We start from the raw sequence: 20746 nt of genomic DNA on the forward strand, positions 1-20746 counted from the left end.
ATGGAACCCTATTGAATTCAGTGGGACTACATGCAGGCCTAAGACTACCCATATAGATACTGTTTTAGGACTGGTACCATGTAATGTAGTGTTAAATATACTGAACTGAGAAATTGAGAAGTTTATCCTGAATATTTGAAAAAGAAAACATTTAATCTCAGAGTGGGACCTTGCATGGTAAGTTTCATCTTGGAAATATGTTTGGAAATTTGAGGTTATGGAAATTCAGATGTATTTTTACTATACTGGTGTTAATGTGTGTGTGTGTGTGTGTGTGTGTGTGTGTGTGTGTGTGTGTCTTTCTAATAAGTCCATATGAATTTTATTTTGAGATCTAAGAGAAATTCTACATTATTATTTATTAAAACTTGTATTCTTTGTCCTCTAATATCCATCAATAGCTGACCAACCCCCCACTCCCCCCCAAACAAAAAACAACCCCCAACGTGACCATTGTTAGTGAGCTTTTAGGAGTTTATTTTCATCTTACTGCTCAGGGATGTTAAAGATAAAAGGTTAGTATTAATGGAACTTGTATGCATAAATCCCTATGCTTATTCATTTAAAAAGAAGGATCACTCACATTGCATTTCATGCTTAATATTTCAACAACCTAGTGCAAGTTGCCTGAGTGTAAATGCATTGGAAAAGCCACCTCTTTCATCTGTCTGTGTTTTCAGCAGAAAGATGCAGTGCTGATGTAAATATCTTACAATGGCTTTGTACCTTAAGTAAAATTACAGATTCATGCAAATATGAAGAGTTCTTAACAAAAGACAGGCATTGGGATTATGGCAGTGCCTTTGTATTTTAGAATGTAAATTTATTAACATTTTACATAATTTTTTCCTCAGAAGTATCCAGACTGAATCAAAGGCTGGCAGAATTCCAGAGGGATAAAGTGTCCCTCCAGGAGGAGGTGAAACATTTGAAGTTGGTGTCCGATGCAGTTGAGCTGAAAAGTCAGCAGCTTCAGACTTCACTCCAACAAGAGAATGAATTACAAAACAGATGTCATGAATTACAGAAGGAAACATTAGGTGAGAGAGAGTTTTTTGTGTCTTAAGCAAATCACTAGGTGCAATGAAATGGAAAATCAAACTACTTTCTAAACTTTACTCATATCCCATGGTCCCTGCCCAAAGAGCTTACAATCTAATTTGAAACAAGACACACGTGAGTGAAACAAACAGTAGGGGGACGGAGAGGAGAAGGGTTGAGGGCATCAGTAGTAAGATTACACAGTTACATGGGCTAACTGTTGCAAAACTTGATGATTCCAAATAATTTGAAAGCATTTTTAAAATAAATATTAGCTGTCTTTAACTACCCTAGCCATTGTTAGATGGTTGATTTCTTGTAGACAATACAATGGAGGTATAACTTTATAAACTTTATATATTTCTCACTTTTAATTATTAATTTTTGATGTAAATTTAAATGTTGTAAAGTTTACATGTAGAACAGTATAACAAGCTGATGTAGGGGCTCAGTAGTGTCTGTGTATGGCTATTAATCTTGCAGTTTTCTGCAGTACCTGTGTGCCAATGCTGCACAGGTATATTAGATCTGCATTGTGAGGCCCATAGTAGACTGTAATGTAGGGATCGGCAACCTCTGGCACGCAGCACGCCAGGGTAAGCACCCTGGCGGGCTGGGCAGGTTTGTTTACTTGCCGCATCTGCAGGTTCGGCTGATCGCGGCTCCCACTGGCCGCGGTTCGCCGTTCCAGGCCAATGGGGGTGGCGGGAAGCAGCGGCCAGCACATCCTTCGGCCCGCGCTGCTTCCCACAGCCCCCATTGGGCTGGGACGGCGAACCGCGGCCAGTGGGAGCCGCGATCGGCCAAATTTGCGGAGGCGGCAGGTAAGCAAACCGGCCCAGCTCACCAGGGTGCTTACCCTGGCAGGCCACATGCCAAAGGTTACCAATCCCTGCTGTAAGGAATATCACTTCTCTCTTTGTGGATTCTAGAAGCTCTTTTCTCCGTCTTCTTTCCAAATATGATGAAAAAGTTTAATAAAAAAGTTTTTTTTTTAAGCAAGATGCTCTAAAAGCTGTCCAGCTTTGGGGCAGTCACTCTTTAAAAATAAATGGTTACTAATTACTTTTCTATTTTAATAGCTATTAAAACACTGCCCATTTTTAAGCAAGGCTTACATTGTGTTCACAATTCCATCTGGAGACTGATATGTTTAGAACATGTACAGATTGTGCTATTCTAGATACAGCTTTGACTCATCCAAATGGCAGTGTTATTATAGAGCAAACTGCCGCATGCAGAGTATGTAATTTCAAATCTAAAACAGCAGTTCTTATTGTTAACGGTGTTGAATGAATTTCACTCCAAAGCCTACATCAGTGATAATATTTAATGTGGGATTGAAAAATAGTAGGGCACAGATGGCTTTTACTGACTTGTCATCCCATATTAGTGAGAACAATCTTTATTTTGTTAGGTATTCATGGTACTCTTTTACTCTTAAAAGCCCTGGCATGCAAAAACACATAAAAGATCTCAAAGTGGGCAAACACTATACAGAGGATGGTGAATATGAGCCAGTGACTTTGAGACCCTGTCCACACAAGTCATAGAGGGTTAATACTTCTCCCTTTTTTGGTGTTTAATGTTCATTTTGTGAATTAAAACTAAATGAAACACAAAATCCAGTTCAAGCCTTTTCTTCAGGGTTAGCTGCTCCCAGAATTCCTCCCTGTGGACTGCTGCGCTCACATCTTACATCCTTTCTCGTAGAGAGCCACTGTCTTACATCTGGGTAGAGTAATGTAACAATGAAATAGCAAAATACACTTAACACTATCCAGTAGGCTCATCAACTGCTAACTGGTTAGTGTGGGTTCAGGTAAATGCTGCCACCCAGTTACAGTGAGTTTTTCCCTTTTTTACCTCAGAAGTCTTTGTCATTGTCAGTCATTGGACACTACTGACTCATCTTGGTGACCTAACTGGGTGCAAATAAATGCACTGTTATGGTTTAAGTCCCTCTTCCCAAACTATCCTTAAAGGACTGTAATAGAGACACACATCTCTGCCTTCAGAAACCTCACAAACTGTTATCTTTTCCCCCTCTTTAATATATATGTAAAACCCTGGGAAACGGTCTGGACTAAAATGCCAGCACTATGCAGACAGCATTTGCTATATATATTTTTTGCATCAAGAGCTAACGTTACTATCTCTTATCTGTCTGACGGAAGGGCCTGGATAAAGAGGAGAAAGCTAACCAAAAACTCAAATAAGATGGAGTTAATGTTAGTGGGGGGGGGGGGAAAGAAGGGGAGTTCAAGGGATTAACCAACATGTTAACTTAATTTTAACAAGGAGGATAGGAGATAATCTGCCCCTAGACCACTAAGGTTCTACTGATTCCTAACTGCTAAAAATGCCTCCTTCCATATACAGCTGACAAGGTGGTTTTTCCACTCTTAATAGATGCTGATCTAGCCAAAATGGTCTACGCATTTGTAGTTTCCAGGCTTGACTGTTACAATAACTGAGCATAAAGGCCCTATAAAATCTTCATCTTGTCCAGAATGCAGCATCCTACCCATTCATCAGTATAAGCACAAACACATCACTCCTGTGCTCTAGAAGTTATATTGGCTCCCCATTGAATACCAGATCAACTGGATGGTCTGGGATCTAATTTTTAACGTTGTCAAAGGGGACTAGATCATTTCAGAGATTTGCTTCCTCTTTTAGATGATGTACAGTGACAACTGCACTCTTCAGGCAGGGAACTGTCAACAAAAATAATGAATATTATGGTAGAGCGGGTCAGAGCTTTCTTTCTCACTGGCTCTTGGCTATCAAGCTCACTAGCATAAGAACACAGTATGACCCAAATTCAAAATGTAAACCCGTTTTCTCCTCCATAACCTTCCCATGATGAGGATGATGTGTTTTGTTACAAAAAGTCATAATGTCATGCTTGGCAGCAGAGAACTAAAAACTGCGTTAAATGTGTACAATTTTTGTAAGATGGAGACCACGATGATGAATGAGTTATAAATACTTTAAAAGACAGATTTTTTTTTCTGTGTTAAATTATGGTTACACCTGCATTTTGTCTAGATTCTGCATGCCCCCTTTGACTGATGCACTACTTTAGGATTAATTTAACACTTTTTGAATGTAAAATACAGTACTACACACATTTCACAAAGAAATTGTATGAAGTTCCTTAATTGTCAGTAGGCTGTGATTATTATTATTGAACTACAGTGCTCTTGTGTAATTTCTCAAGTATCTGCTTGTTTTGTATTGCTGCACAGTGGCACACTTGGACATTCATGTGGGGGTAGGAGGTACACAAATTCAAAAGACAACAGAGAATAAGGAAAAGAAAAATGAGTCAGGCACACAGAACAGCTTAGAAATGCAGAATGTCAAGCATATTTGAACATGGTATAGCATGAAGAAAGCAGTCACATGAAAGATGAGCTTTGCAGGCAGTGATCTAAAAACAAATATGAGGGTAATAATTTTACAAATCTGAACTGTTCTTAAACAATGTCTCCAATGAATGATGCACCAAATGTGCTTTCCTTCATTAGGCATAGCCATATCTTTGAAAATGTATGTAGCTCTTTTTTTGGTTCAGATCAATATATCTGTTTTTCCTCTTGAACAAATATTTATTGTGAGAAATGCAAAGAATACTTCAATATTTCTTATCTCCCTTTACCATATGTTCCATGGAAAACCTTTTAACTCTTCAAGATCCCAGGTGCCATAGGACAGTTGTTACTGTTTAGTAGCCTGCTTTGATAACTTTCTTTTAAAATTAACTTTTCTTTGATTTTCTTCTATGGCTATCTAATCTAAGCACATTGCGGCTCTCGTTAAAAATAAGAGGGAAAGGCTAGATTCCTCTGACACTAAATCCATTGAGCACCACGTAAGTGCCCCCAAGAAACTAACAGAGAAAGTTGCTCTCCAAGCAAGAATTTGAAAATTAATGGAAAATCAAACATACTAGTTGGTTGGGCTTCATTGGCAGCATGACCATGAGAAATAGAGAGGAATTCTGGGCAGAAGAGAGAGGGAACAAAGTCTTTGAATGAGGAGAGAAAAAAGTTTTGAGCAGCAGGGAGACACAAAAATGGAGAGAGTCAAAAGACCAAACAGTGGCAAAATACATAAGGAAGACAGATGGGATATAAAAGGCATAACATTATCAAATGGGTTTTAAAAGTCCTCATTTGTGAATTTTCAGCAGCTGACAAAGGATCCATATTTTTACTTAAGTATAATGAGGTTGGCTTTCTTAAAAAAATGTTCTAAAATGTGTGTTAAACTAGAGTCAATTAAGGGTTGCATTCACCCCAGTGAAAAGGGCCAGTGCAAGGACTGTGTACCAACTGGGTCCCACTTAAGCCCTATTTAGGCATTGTTCTGGCCCTCGGCACAAAAATTGTTTTTATCCTAACTGCACTGCTATATACCTCTGGCTTAGCTTACCCAAACCATGATTTTTAAAATTGTATTTTATAATCCTGCAGTCTAGTATTCTTTTTGCTTTGTTACTCAGTGCTGTACACTGTTGATGGCTTTAATATTTTATAATTATTATTATTATTTATTATTTATTTGTACTAGCAGTAGTACCTAGAGGTCCCAACTGAGATTGGATTCCCATTGTGGTAGGCATTTTTCTGACATATAGTAACAGTCCGTTCTTCTTCAAGTGCTTGCTCATGTCCATTCCATATTAGGTGTGTGTGTGCTTGCCACATGCACCAGTGCTGGAAGTTTTCACCTCAGTGGTATCTGTAGGGGACTGGCTCTGATGCCCCCTGGAGTGGAGCGCACATGCTGCGGTATAAGGGGCGCCGCCAGCTCCCACCACCCTCAGTTCCTTCTTGCCACCAGTGACTGTGCTGGAACATCTGCTGCTTCAGCTAGCGTTGCGTTTCATTCAGTGTTTCTTCCAAACGTTTCCTGTACAATAGTTGTAAAATAATTAATAGTTCCCTTATTATTAGTTCTAATTTAGTTGGTCCCGGATGGAACTCAGCCTAGGGATGGGGCATGCCCCGATCCCCAAGCTTTAAGCCCTGCGATCATTGTAAGTGGCCTAGCCCATCAGTGATCTGCACACTAGTTGTTTAAAGGGTCTAGGCACAGGACACATAAGCGAAAAGTGTCATATCTGTAAATCCTTTAAACTCCAAACAAAAAAGGAGAGAGACATCCATCTCAGGGCACTCCTGATGGAGTCAGCGCTGACCCCAGCACAGGAGCAGAGGTCCAACTTGGCCCCGAGCACTGCAGCATCAATGCGGAGTGCCCCACCGGTGCCATCTTCGAGCTGGCACCGATCCCCCTCCCCAGTTCTGGCCAAGAAACTGAAGAGAACCACAACGGGAACATCTCCCTCTTCTTGCACGGGAAAGGACAGGGCTGGAGGAGAGCCAAGAACTGTGTTGGGCGGCTCTACACTTCTGTCAGGGAGTTGGACCCCAGCTCAAGTTGAGTGGTCCATACCATCCCTGCCACCACGGACAGTGACAAGGGCCTCTGTCATCTAGATGTCCCGTCGACACCCGAGGCCCTGCAAGCAGCGAAGGAGATCCTGACCCTACCGGTGCCGCCCACACCAGCTCTGGTACCTCAGGCCAAGGGTAAACCCACCTTGGGACCTTACCGTGTGTCCCCACCTCAGCGGCATCACTCACCATCGGGGGAGACGTCCCACCAATGCTTGCCTGCTTGGAACCATCATGCCTCGGATGCAGGGAGGAGGCTCAACTAAGCCCTCTTCAGTCTCTGAACCCTGAGCACTGACAGCGGGATTCAATGTGTGGCTCGCCAGATGCCTGGTACAGACCTACCCAGGCATGCGCCCCCCGGCAAGAGGATCGAGATTGGCCTTTCGTGTCTCCAAGGCCTCAGCACCGGTCATGCGTACCATCGTTTGAACATGGCCACCAGTCACCAACCAGCCGATGCCTGTCACCAAGATGCAGATCCCTGCGGTTGGGGAGATCCTCCCAACAACTGGCCCAATCCAGCTTCTAGTCCCGTTCCATGTACCAGTCGAGCAGTGTGAGGCATAGATTGATGGATTACCAATGCCAATCCGCCAAATGCCGAAGGTCCCAGAGTTCCCGCACGAGGGACTCGTCTCAGTGGGTCAGATCTATGTCGAGGCGTAGCGACTGGCACTGCACAGAGAAGGAACGCCGGTCTGCCTGATCATGGTCGCTTGGCAGAGACCACTCTGGCTCCAAAACTGAGCTGGAGTCTTGACAGTGGGACAAGCCCCACCACCAGCGGTACCATCTGCATCGTTGGCACCGCAACTGACCCCAAGGCCAGTGGCTGGCAGCTGCCTGGTACCCCTGGATCATGTGGGGGTTTCGCCAGCCCAGTCAGTCGTGGGGGCCTCAGGCCATTGGCCTCAGCATCCCGCCCTCCACCAGAAGTGGAGGCCCCAGAAGACTGGACCACCAGGGGACATGGCAGATCCCATGGCACTGGCTTCGTCCTCATCGTCACCAGATGAAGCTATCACTGGTCCCCCTCACCCAGTTCCGCAAGATGATGCTAAGGCTCATCAGGAACTAATGAAGAGAGTTGCCTCCAAGCTGGGGCTCCAGGTGGAGGAGCTAGAGTTGCCAACGGACTCCCTGTTGGATGTCCTTTGCTCCACAGCATCTGCCAGGGTGGCTTTACCCCTACATGAAGGGGTATCAAAAATTACTAATGCCCTATGGCAAACCCCCTCCTCCCTGCCCCCCATGTCAAAAAGGGCTGAATGCAAATACTTTGTGCCAGCTAAAGGCAACGAGTACCTCTACACGCACCCAGCCCCAAACTCCCTCGTAGTTGAGGCTGTTAATCAGAAGGAGAGGCAGGTCAATCCGGGGCTATGGCCAAAAACAAAGACTCAAAGAGACTGGATTTGTTTGGGCAAAAAATTTATTAGTCTTCCAGCCTTCAACTGAGAATGGCCAATCACCAGGCTCTCCTTGGCCGCTACGACTATAACATGTGGCAGGCAATGGCCAAGTTTGAGGTTTCACTTCCCGAAGGGTCCAGGAAGGAATTCTGGGCAATCCTTGAGGAGGGCGCAACTGCAGCCAGAGCGGCCCTCCAGATGACTTCAGACATGGTGGACTCTGTGGCTCGCACCATGGCTTCGGCCATTTCCATCCTGGCTGCTTCTCGCTGGTCTGTCAACAGAGGCTCAGCAGTCAATGCAGGACCTCCCCTTCGATGGCCAAGCCCTGTTTGCAGACCAGACAGACAGTGAGCTGCATGGGCTAAAGGATTCCTGTACTACCCTGAAAACTCTATGGCTGTACGTCCCTGGTCCAGCCTGTAAGCAGTTCAAACCGCAGCTAGCTCAGGGCCAAGGGAGCCAACCCCAGCAGGAGCTGCCCCACAAAAAGAGCAGGGTCTACAAATGCTGCCCGAGCCACCCACCTACTCCCTCTGCCCAACTGGGCTCGACCCGCAATAAGAAGAGGGGGCAAGTGAGCATTTTGAGGGTGTGCCCGAGGGTGACCTACTGTCTCTCTATACCTCAGATCCGTCTCTCCTGCTTTTCTCCAACCACCATTTTTTCCTCCTGGCATGGACCATTATAACCTCAGACCGCTGGATCTTCACTATAGTGGTACAGGTGCCAGTTTCTTTCAGCCCCTACCCACCTTCCCCATCCCTCTTCAGGGACCCCTTTCACAAGAGTCTCCTTGCGCAGGAGGTAGAAGGGTTGCTGTAGTTGGGTGCGGTGGAAGAGGTTCCTCACAAATACAGGAACAACGGTTTCTATTCCCAGTATTTTTTAATTCAAAAGGCCAAGGGTGGTCTACAGCCCATTTTGGACCTGTGAGACCTCACCAAATACCTAAAGAAATTTGAAGTTCCTCATGTTCTCCCTGGCCTCCATCATCCCCTCCCTGGATCTGGGAGACTGGTATGCCGCCTTCGACTTGAAGGACAGATATTTCCACATAGCGGTCTTTCAAGGTCACAGATGCTTCCTACGATTCACAGTGGGACCCGACCACTGTCAGTTTGCGGTCCTCCCGTTTGGTGTTTACTAAGTGCATGTCGGTGGTAGTCACTTACCTCAGGCGTCGGGGCATCCAGATCTACCTGTACCTCGATGACTGGCTCGTCAAAGACCGCTCCAGGTCCCAAGTCCAAAGGGATGTCGCAGTGCTGCAGGCCACATGCTGATCCCTGGACCTGCTGGTAAATGACAAGAAGTCGACATTAGTTCTGGTACAGAAAATAGAGTTCATCAGCGTGGTGCTCGATTTCACCTGCACCAGAGTGTTTCTGCCACAGGAGAGGTTCCAAGAATTGGTGAACCTCATCGTGCGAGTCTCCACGTTCCCCTGACCACATCCAGGGTTTGCCTGCACCTGCTGGGTCACATGGCAGCATGTGCATATGTAATCTGCCATACCAGGCTCAGGATACGGCCCTTACAGCAGTGGCTGGTGATGGTTTATTTCCAGTCCAGAGATCACCTGGAAAAGGTTGTTACCATCCCACCGACGATACTTACCTCGCTGCAGTGGTGGACCGACCCCAGGGTGATCCTGGAAGGAGTTCCATTTGACAATCCTTGTCACTCGATCAAGCTGATATCGGACGCCTTGGACCTCGGCATCTCGGCGGCCTCCAGACCCAGGGCATGTGGTCCCCAGAGGAGATGACGTTGCACATAAATGTCAAAGAGCTCAGAGCGGTACCTTTGGCCTGCAGGGTCTTTCTACCACATCTGGCAGACAAGGTGGCGAGAATGTTGATGGACAATACGGCCTCGATGTTCTACATCAACAGGCGGGGGGAGCATGCTCATCTGCTCTCTGTTAAGAGGCTCTGATGATGGGATTTCTGCATTGACCATACGATCTACCTGGAGGCCTGTCAGCTCTCCGGTGTCAGGAACACGCTGACAGATCACCTCAGCAGATCCTTTTCCTCTCACCACTAGTGGTCGCTCCATCTGGAGGTAGCCTGTGCACTCTTCCAGAGGTGGGGAACTCCCCAAGTGGACGTGTTTGCCACCAGAACAGAACAAGAAATTTCATTGCTTCTGTTCCCTACAGGGTCTGGGCAAAAACTCCCTCTCCAATGCCTTCCTCCTGTGATGGTTGGGGGGGGGTCTGATGTATGCGTTCCCACTGATCCCACTCATCAGCAGAGTCCTCACAAAGATCAAGAGAGACAAGGCCGAAGTCATCATGGTCGCCCACGCGTGGCTGTGCCAATATTGGTTTGGCACGCTGATGGACCTGGCAGTAGCTGCTCCCTGGCCCCTTCCCGACCAACTGGATCTGCTCTCGCAGGATCACAGGCATCTCCTACACCCCAACCTCACCCCCCTCCACCTCACGGCGTGGATGCTGCATGATTGAACTCGGAGGAGCGGGCCTGCTCTAGCGAGGTCCAGCTAATCCTCCTGGAAAGCAGGAAGCCTTCCACTAGAGCAACCTACCTGGCCAAATGGACCAAGTTCTCCCACGGGGCGCCTGAGCATAGCATCTCTCCAACGTGCTCCTCCTTACAATCTAGCTTAGATTATCTGCTCCATTTTAAGAACCAGGGGTTTGCCCTCTTTTTCCCATCAGAGTGCACTTTGCGGCTATCTCCGCTTTTCACTCACTGATCCAAGGTCAGATGGTGTTTTCAGATGACATGTCGGTCCGATTCCTGAGAGGCCTAGAGAGACTCTTTCCGCTGTCCCATACTCCTGTCCCACAGTGGGACCTTAGCTTGGCTCTTTCTAGGCTCACAGGGGGCCCCCCTTTGAGCCTGTGGGCTCCTGCTCCCTCTCCCACCTGTGCTGGACGGTTGCGTTCCTTGTGGCAATAACATCGGCGAGATGTGTGTTGGAGCTTAAACCCCTGACAATAGAGCCTCTATGTACAGTGTTCTACGAGGACAAAGTTCAACTGCGACCCCACCTGGCCTTTTTGCCAAAGGTGGTGTCTTCCTTCCATGTTAATCAGGACATCTTCATCCCAGTGTTTTGCCTCAAGCCGCACACCTCTGGGGAGGAAAGGAGGCTGCACGCCCTGGCATTTTACCTGGAGCGTACCAAGCGCTTCCGCACATCGACCCAGCTCTTCATTGCGACAGCGGACAGGATGAAGGGCATTCCGATGTCATCGCAGAGGATTTCCAACTGGATCACCTCCTGCATCTGGACCTGTTACGAGCTGGCACAGGTCCCGCCGCCGCCGATTGTGAGGGCCCACTCGAACAGAGCTCAGGTGCCCTTGGCGGCCTTCCTGGCCCACGTTCCCATCCAGGACATTTTGCAGAGCTGCAGCGTGGTCTTTGGTTCACATGTTCACGGCGCATTATGCCATCAATCAGCAAGCCAGGGACGTCGCTGGGTTCAGCAGCTGTGTTGCAATCTACATGTCTGTGAACTCCTACCCACCTCCAAGGGTACTGGTTGGGAGTCACCTAACATGGAATGGACATGAGCAAGCACTTGAAGAAAAGACAGATACCTTTTCTGTAACTGGTGGTCTTCAAGATGTGTTGCTCCTGTCCATTCTATAACTCCCTCTCCTTCCCCACTGTCAGAGTTTCCAGCAACAAGGAACTTGTGGGGGGAGCCGGTGGCGCTCCTTATACCACGGCATGTGCATGCTGCTCCAGGGGGCACCAGAGCCGGTCCCCTACAGATACCACTGAAGGAAAAACTTCCAGCACCGGTGCATGTGGCAAGCACACACACCTAATATAGAATGGACATGAGCAACACAACTCAAAGAACACAAGTTACGGAAAAGGTAAATGTCTTTCCTTGCGCCAAAGAGTTTACAGTCTAAGTAGACATTATAGTCTAAAGGTGGAAGGAGGCTAAGAGAGGTTAAGTTTTGTCATTTGGCATGCAATGGAAAATCTCCCAAAATTTAAATCTGAAAGATGGCTGTTACTGCAGTCTGGATGTCCTAGTAAGAAGTAAATACAAATTGAAATGATTTAAATGACAGTCTAAGCATCCGAAGAAGTGAGGTTTTTACTCACGAAAGCTTATGCCCAAATAAATCTGTTAGTCTTTAAGGTGCCACCAGACTCCTTGTTGTTTTTGTAGATACAGACTAACACGGCTACCCCCTGATACTAGTCTAAGCATTGTATTTTTTTATTGATTTGGGGAATAACTAGCAGGGAAAAATTGTTAGGGTTATACCATTTAGAGTCAATGTGTTAATTACATAATTGCATGTTTTTTTTCCCCACACTCCAGTAATTTATAAGGAGCCGTGTGCATAAATGCTTATTTTTTTCTAATCTCTGATGCTTTTCCCAGAGGTCAGTATGACCAGCAAACTATTCAACTGACTTTCTTTTTCCCCTCAAGAAGGCTTGTATACCTTTAACTTTCAGTAAACAGACACACATTGTGACAAGTCATGGGGCAATTAGATCATTTTTATATTTACTTTTTTTTTTTTTTTTTTGTAAAAATCTAGCCTGGAAGACTTTCAGAGTATTTCTGTAACTTTCAAAACAGCTTGTCCCACAAGACTGGCCTGAAGAGAAAATATTTTGTATTTTTCCATACAGACTTTTCAAGGGATTAATCTTCCTAAAGGAAAAGGAGAAAAATATGGAAATATCTCTTTCTCAAATACACTTCAGTATTTCATTTGGAGTTGAAACTTGCAGTTTGCTCCTCTTTTCCAAATGAAAAATGCCAGTATGGTGCATGTTAAATTGCCAGTGGTGCTATACTGCATGTTTGTAATTGCTTTCCAGGGATATGGCATTTTCAGGGTTGCAGGGCATCATCTTAAAGCAGAGTAGAATTTTTTTAAAGTACCTGTTATATTCAACATATCGCAAAGCTTTACAAATTAATGACGTAAATTCTGCTAATGCAGTGAGCATGTATAGGAAGTGGAACAACCATTGTGAATTCAGCAATAGCTTGTAGCATCCTTAACTATTAAAACATGCTTTTGGGGGATTTGGAAGGTTGTCTGTGCCACTGGGTTATCCTTATTTTTCTAAAAACTGTGGGATTTTTAATTTAACCTTCACCTGGACATTCACATGACACTTGTTGTGGAACATAAAACATAGGAATGGCCATACTGGATCAGACCTGAAGTCCACCTATTCCAGTATCCTGTATCTGACAATGGCTAGTACCAAGTGCTTCAGAGAAGGGTGTAAGAACCCTGCAGTAGGCAGATATGAGATAATCTGTCTCCTAGACAGAGGTTTCATCCTGATTTCGGAAATTAGAGATTGTTTTAAATCCTGAAGCCCAAGGTTTAATATCTTTTTCAGAAAATATTTGTTATGATTAATTATAACAACTCTGGATATTCTTAATAACATTCCCTTTTTAAATCTTGTTACGCTCTTGGCCTCAACAACTTCATGTGGCCAGTGGGAGCTGAGGGCCAGATCAAAAGGTCTGACAGGCCGGATGTGGCCTGTTGATCGTAGTTTGCCCACCCCTGCCTTATTCACTGGGGGTTCAAAGTAGGCAAAGTCATCCTATCCAATGAAAATATTTGTCTGTTGTCCAGACCATGTCCAGGATAATGCAACACAAATTCTCAGGTTATCAATTTTTCAGATTATTGGGAGTGATGGTATTTTGCATGGATCTTGTTCAGTGGACAAAGTTGCATATGTAACCTTTCCTGCTTTTTCTTCTAGAAGTTTGGGATCATTGGAGGAGTTTCATGTCTATGGGAGTAGTGTTGATGCAGGAATCCTGCAAGGTCTTTTCTTTGGTGGTGATTAATGAGGGAGCATACAATGCAGAGTACCACTTTTCTACTGCTATTTTGAGACTTAAATTACTGGTGGAAGTCTGCTAGGTTTGGTAGGTCATTGAAGAAACGAGGCTTTTCAGGGTCTGTGGTCCATACTAAAAAGAAAGACAAAATATTAATTTTCTGGAACTATATGTAGAACAGTTAATTCATCTACATCTTCAGGACCACTTCTAAGGAGGCTGTCTGCTTGTAAGAATAGACAAGAACACCACAGGAGCTTACCTCACTAAACTAGGGGATGGGCAGTTCTGCAGTCAGTCCTACACCGAGAAACCACCTTTCTGTTCTCCTGGGTGGAAATATAGTATTATTTAAGGTTGTTCATGTCAGAGGAACATCAAATAAAAAAAAAAAAATAATAATAATGGAGATATCCCATCTCCTAGAACTGGAAGGGACCTTGAAAGGTCATCAAGTCCAGCCCCCTGCCTTCACTAGCAGGACCAAGTACTGATTTTGCCCCAGATTCCCAAGTGGCCCCCTCAAGGATTGAACTCACAACCCTGGGTTTAGCAGGCCAATGCTCAAACCACTGAGCTATCCCTCCCCCCCTAAGAATATCAGGGTTGGAAGGGACCTCAGGAGGTCATCTAGTCCAACCCCCTGCTCAAAGCAGGACCAATCCCCAGACAGATTTTTGCCCCACATCCCTAAATGGCCCCCTCAAGGATTGAACTTACAACCCTGGGTTGAGTAGGCCAATGCTCAAACCACTGACCTATCCTTCCTGACAACTAAGAAGATTGGCTCAGCAAGAAAAGGTTGAACTAGGAAGAATGATCACTGAACAATAGTGCCTTCCAGAGAATAGTAGCCAGATTTGGATGACACCTACTAGATGCGTTGACCTCTGCAGAAAATCAAAAAGTAAAGACATATTACTTAGGAGCTCAGGTGGTGGGCACTTCTCTGAATGATGGAGAACATGCCTTCTCTATACCTTTCCTCCCAACTCTGACAAAGTTATATACTTGTGTGATGGGGTGAATTCACTCCACAGTGAAAGGGGAAGGGTTAACTCCTCACTGTGGACTGACGAAGCCACACCCCCATGTCCCTACTGGGCATGTTTCTGATGTAGCACTAGTATAAAAGGGAGCAGCCCAGCTCTGGGCTAAGGGCCAGGGAGGAAGGATGCTCCTTGCCAGCTCCATCCTGGGAGCAGCTGGAACCCCTGACTGGGGAAGCCAGAGCCATGGAGACTCAGATTGGCCTCCAAGGGCCTGTGGACATCTGAGCGGGATCAGTCACCGGGAACCGCACGTGCCGAAAAGCCCAGAGATCCCAATGACACCTCAACTACAGCTCCAAAAGATATGGTAGGAAGTTGCCCAGGGAGGACTAGCTATTATCTTGTGGGAAGTCGGCATGTTTTGGTTGGAGCCCTGCTGACACAGTAGCGGAACACTCTGCCACTGTTAAGGCCCTGGGCCGGGACCCGGTGGAGCAGGGTGGGCCCTGGGTCCTCCTATCTTGGCCGCTAACCTTCCCGCCCCCCAGGTGGTGACCCATCGACTCTCGCCAATGGGCCTTACCACCCTGTGACTCAGGGCAACTCCAGCAACTCTGACTGCTAAACCTTGCTGCACTGCGAATCAGGGTAAACCCCATTGATTCTGGCCATTAGGCCTCACTGCCCTGCGTGCCAGGGTAACTCTATTGACTCCAGCCACTAGGCCTTGCTGCCCTGTGAATCAGGGTTACCCTATCGATTTTAGTCTTTAGATCTCACCACCTTGAGGCAAAGGACAGCTTGAGGGATGGGGTGAACTCACCCCACACTGGATGGGGACACCCACCCTGTCACAACATGATAATATCATCCTGAAAATTTTCCACTACAAGAGTTCATAGATCATAGAGAACATCACTGCCAACTATGCTTTCATCACAGACATAAATTAATGAGTGAGAATAAAGTTTCTCTCTATCCACTTCACAGGGATGATTAGGGGATTAACTAGTTAATGTTTGGAAAGTGATTTGAAAATTTAAAGAGCTACATAAGTGCTAAATAAAATTACACCTTTATTTAAGAAGTCTTGTAAAAGTGTACTGTTATATTTTCTCTTCTCCTCCCTCTTTCTTTACTTAAATGTGTTATTGAGACGAGGGATCTCTTACAAAGTTTACGTAATGGGTTCACTTAAAGTTATCTCAGCAGTTAGGATGATTGTGTGGAATCTCCAACATCTGAGCAATACCATGCCAGTAGCTGAAGGGTCACCATGACCGCCTCTAGTTTAGCTGACTATTGTACTATTTAACATAGCATTAGGTTATGTTATTTTGCCCATGTCAGTTTTTTTTAAAAAGTGTTTATAACTGAAAAGTGAAATAGAATATCTGCTATGTGGAAAACATAAGTGCAACAGAATATATAGAATTCCATCTTAATGTTAGTATTACATTTTTGCAAAATGTAAATAAGCAGATAAAATGTCATCTGAGCAATGCTGTGTGATGCATATTTAAAAAAAATCAATAACAAAATTTAGCAAAGGAGTTGCACAATATAGCCTTTCCTAAGGGCAAATGAAATGTTTAGTGTTGCTGTCTGGTAGAATTTGGGAAGGTAGAAAGGTGAGAGATGTAGAAAGATTTTTAGGTTGGGTATTCTCCCAAGCCCCTTTTGGCCTCCTAAACTGCTCATTAAAAATAACAAATGTAGTATCTGATCCTGCAGTGACCTTCATGCAGGTGAAGGGATCTGTCTATATGGTGCTTATTGTGCTATCAGGTTTATGTTACATGATAAGTACATGTTCTTTTTATAAAAATAAAGTTTTTTGTTTCAAAGCAAACATAAAACTGTAAAATTAGTTTTACATTGTTTTAAAGAAAGTTTACTATGGTTCAAAAGACAACCTTAAAGTATGACTTGGATCTCAAGTACACCAGTGGAAATCAGGATTAACTCCACTGAAGTCAATGGATTTACACTCGCAGGAAACTTATGTGAATAAGATCAGAGTGAAACCCATGGTATCCTTGTTTTGGTTTTATTTTCATCAACTATTTTGAGTGTATAATCACATTTTTTGCTTTAGTACTTAAATAGTCTCAGTGTTCAAAAAATGAGCAGAAGACTGGCAGTTTATGTAATTATTATTACTACCAGTCTTTTTTAAATAGAATTTTAATTTCCATAAACAGGATTTTTTGCTATATTTATTGTTGCTCAATCAACAAACAATTGTAAAATCTTTGTGGGCATTTCATATTCCAGCAGTCACTCAATTGCAGCTAATGCAATGAAGGCAGCAAAATAGTTTCTGCTATAATCCTTTGTTTTCCCTTGCTCCCATGACTTGCTGAAGAATTATCCCTTTGGCCTGAAATTTACCATTGTTCTCTCAGCCAAAAGTTTGAGTCATTGGTTGGTTGGTTGGCTTTAAATTTCATCCAATTTTGTTCAGTCTTTTTGGAGTTAGGAGTTCAGTAAAATATACACGGCCACGCTATTGCCCCACAGCATGTGACTTAGAGGGGAAAGAGACAGCAGAGCCAAAAAACCTTCAGGATAGAATAGAATATAGTGGCTAATTTTTTTCTAAATGAGAAGGACTTGAAAGAAATTAGGACAGATTGTGGTGGAGACCCCATGCGTATTCCCATGGCCAGAAGCAGCAAAGGAGCTACGGTAACACATTTTCCTGTGAGATGGGGCTCATGTCCTTACTCTCATTTCTGCTACCAGCCAATATGTGCGACAGTGGGCAACTTCTTTGCTGCACCTGACCACATTTATAAAGTGTCTCTCTTTCACAAGGGTGCTGCTACTTTTCTCAAGTCCATCTGGTTCATAAAATTTAGTCTCAAGTTTTGGTTCTAACTTGCTCACTATACATACACCTTCTGATGCTAGTCCTAACCTTGGTCTGCAGTACATGTTAGTAATGAATACTGAGGGATGACTGGGAAAGGTAGACAGTTGTAGGACTCATTGGCAAGGTTGTATATTAGGGGAGATGAGCACTTTTTTTCACATTAGGAATGTGAAATGAGATGGAAAGAGAAAGGAGTAGTCTGTTCATCTTCTTGGTAGTGTCTTTAATGATTTAATGAAACCATTCTGAAGGAGCAGAGATGTGCAGTATGAGTCCATAAAGAGAATAGTGTCCAGTGGGTCTAGATGGGCTCCAGTTAAAATACCCACTACTCATGCTGTAAGTACCTTTGACGTACCTTTGAGTGGTTCCCACCCTCCTCCTGCTCAAATTTGAGGGTGGGTGTTTGGTATTTGAACACAATGTGCCTATCAGAGGGGGGGAGGTCCAACAGGGGCTCATCAACATTTTTCAACAGCACTATAAATGTAGAGGGAAAAAATAAGAAGGATGGAAAAAGAACCTCAGCCCTTCTTAGTCACCCTGGGCTATGTATTTCGGAGATATTGGATTAGACAGAGATTTGGTTATGGAAGGATGATCCCTTCTTCACTTGATCTTCAAGAAAAGCAGGAGTTCCTGTGAAAGAGTATATTTACAGTAACGTTTCATTTTTGTGGCTTGAACAGTGGAGAGAAAATACGTCTTCTAAGAAAGGGGAGAGCAGAAGCTCTATTTTCTTTCCCTACCTATTACAACCTGCCTATTCATGATTGGCTAGGAAGACTGAAGATAAGAGGCTCTGTAAAAACAACTTTTCCTTACCTCCCAGTGAGTTCAGGTTTGGATTTTGAGAGACCAGAAATTTGGACAGAACGAGTCAGTCTTAATTATCAAGAGTAATCATAATATCAACCATATTATGAGCTCCTTACTCATGTGGGTGAGCAATTACTCATGCAAGTAGTCCCACTGGCTTCAGTGGAATTTCTTGTGTAACTATCACCAATGGGCTCACAATCTGGCCATTAGTGAAAAGGGGGTGGAGCTAGGATTTGGGTAATGATTAAGAAAATGTCTGTTAACAGGTATTTAGTAAATTTTTAAATCAGATTTGGATCTAACTTAAAGTGTAAATACAGAGTTTCTCTCTTAAATTAATGAATTACTCTGGATTTGTATAACAGTTCAGAATCTGGACCTTGTGTTTTTCTCCACATCCTATATATAATTCACCTTAAAGTATGTGGTGCAGGAAAAGTTAAGTAAAATATAAATATTTCTGAAGGGGTGTGCACATTATATTTTGGGATTTTGTGTGTTTCTCTGGTCTGAAAAACCCAAAGTTGCATAAATTGTTGTAAGTCTGACTGCATAACATACATATACATATCCCTTTTCTATCTCCCACCTCCTCCACTGGCTAATCTTTTTAAATAAATACTCTTCAGAAGGGTCGATCAAGTCTTTAGATGTATATCTCCATCTGCTCCAGCATTGCAATTCTAAGAAAATTTAAATATTGTTACCCCTTTAGCCCCCAATTGATTGGCCAATATTCAGGGACTTGCAGGTTGTTTACTTTAGGAAGATAAATTGATGATGGGCTCAGGTATTTCTTTGATGCAATCCTGTTTTTTTACAAAGAATGTACAAAGTCCTGATCGCCTGAACACAGCAGGAATGAAACAATAGGAGGCAGTTTCCTTGCTTAATATTCCAAGCCTCTTTTTTTCCAGCCTGCACTCTACTCAACAAGCTCTCTCTTAGCTGTCTGTTGGGATCATGCTACAAGTGCTTCTCTGGCTGTCTTGGTTTTCTGCTGCCTTTTCTGTCTGCTTCTGTGATGCTGCATTCGTCCCCTAGTGAAACCACTCCACCCACATATCTTAGTGCATCAGACTTTTAATCTGAGGGTCCAGGGTTCAAGTCCCTGGTCAGGCAGTGAGCCTTGCCCCTTTTGCATGCCCCAGAAGCTTAAAAAAGTGTCTCTTCAGAGCCCTCCTTGACACATAGGTCCCATTCAAGTCTGGTCAGGACCTAAGCTTTGTTTTGGTTGGTGGCTCCTATTGTTTCAGCTATCTTTCTCTAAAAAAGAGCTTAACTGCTTCTTAGGACTGTTGTGGATGAAAGTTTGCAATTATGCCCATGAGGTTCAACAAGGTTTCACCTAACTCCAGCATAACAACATTATCTCAGTCTTGTCTAAGATAATACAAAAGATGTTAAATTAATCTTAAAGCATACTTGTTTTCAAATAGATGTGAATCAAGCCTGTGAGAGAGATTGCTGACTAAAATTAAATTAATTATATAAGTGGCAGTATTACCATTACAGCAGGGATCGGCAACCTTTGGCACGCGGCCCGTCAGGGAAATCCGCTGACAGGCCGGGACGGTTTGTTTACCTGCAGTGTCCACAGGTTCGGCCGATTGCAGCTCCCCCTGGCCACGGATTGCCGTTCCAGGCCAATGGGGGCTGCGGGAAGCAGCGGCCAGCACATTCCTTGGCCCGCGCCGCTTCCCGCAGCCCCCATTGGCCTGGAACAGTGAACCGCGGCCAGTGGGAGCCGCGATCGGCCGAACCTGCGGACGTTGCAGGAAAACAAACTTGCCCAGCCCACCAGTGGATTTCACTGACAGGCCGCGTGCCAAAGGTTGCCCATCCCTTCATTATAGTTTTGTGAATACATTGCTGAAATGAAAGCATCTTAATCTGTGATTGAAATAGCTGCGTATTCATCAAAGAACTTCCTTGTATTATCAGTCTTTTATTATATTTGACAAGGAGAGTTCACTGTAAAGAAGAGAGCATTGCTGGAGTGTTCATTTTAATATTTTAAATAAAGTTTTACTTATATGTAGATCAAAGAGCTTGTTACATGAAGCTCCCACCAAAAAAAAAAAGAAAAAAGAAAGCCAAGTAGCCAAACAAACAAAACAAATAAAAACAACAGCAGCAGCAAAACCAACACAGCGTTAAAAAGAGACTCTCTCCAGCCATGTAACAATAACACTAAGCATTACCAAACATGAACTATTCTCTGCAGCCTTACTTAGGATCTCTTGAAGAATACACTTTTTCCAGTTTGATGATTTGAATGAAGTGTCTAAA

The 20746-nt window shown here is 44.2% G+C and overlaps 1 protein-coding gene across 1 annotated transcript in view; it reads left to right on the forward strand.

Annotated features, from left to right (window-relative positions):
• The window catches only part of LEKR1 (leucine, glutamate and lysine rich 1), a 127144-nt gene that overhangs the window by 62303 nt on the left and 44095 nt on the right, over window positions 1–20746 (forward strand). Inside the window, exon 6 of the mRNA XM_054038917.1 lies at window positions 855–1040. Coding sequence (XP_053894892.1) covers window positions 855–1040 — 186 coding nt within the window. The remainder of the gene's footprint in view (window positions 1–854; window positions 1041–20746) is intronic.

Source organism: Malaclemys terrapin, chromosome 9 (genome assembly GCF_027887155.1).
Source record: "Malaclemys terrapin pileata isolate rMalTer1 chromosome 9, rMalTer1.hap1, whole genome shotgun sequence".
In the NCBI taxonomy this organism is placed as follows: Eukaryota; Metazoa; Chordata; order Testudines; family Emydidae; genus Malaclemys; species Malaclemys terrapin.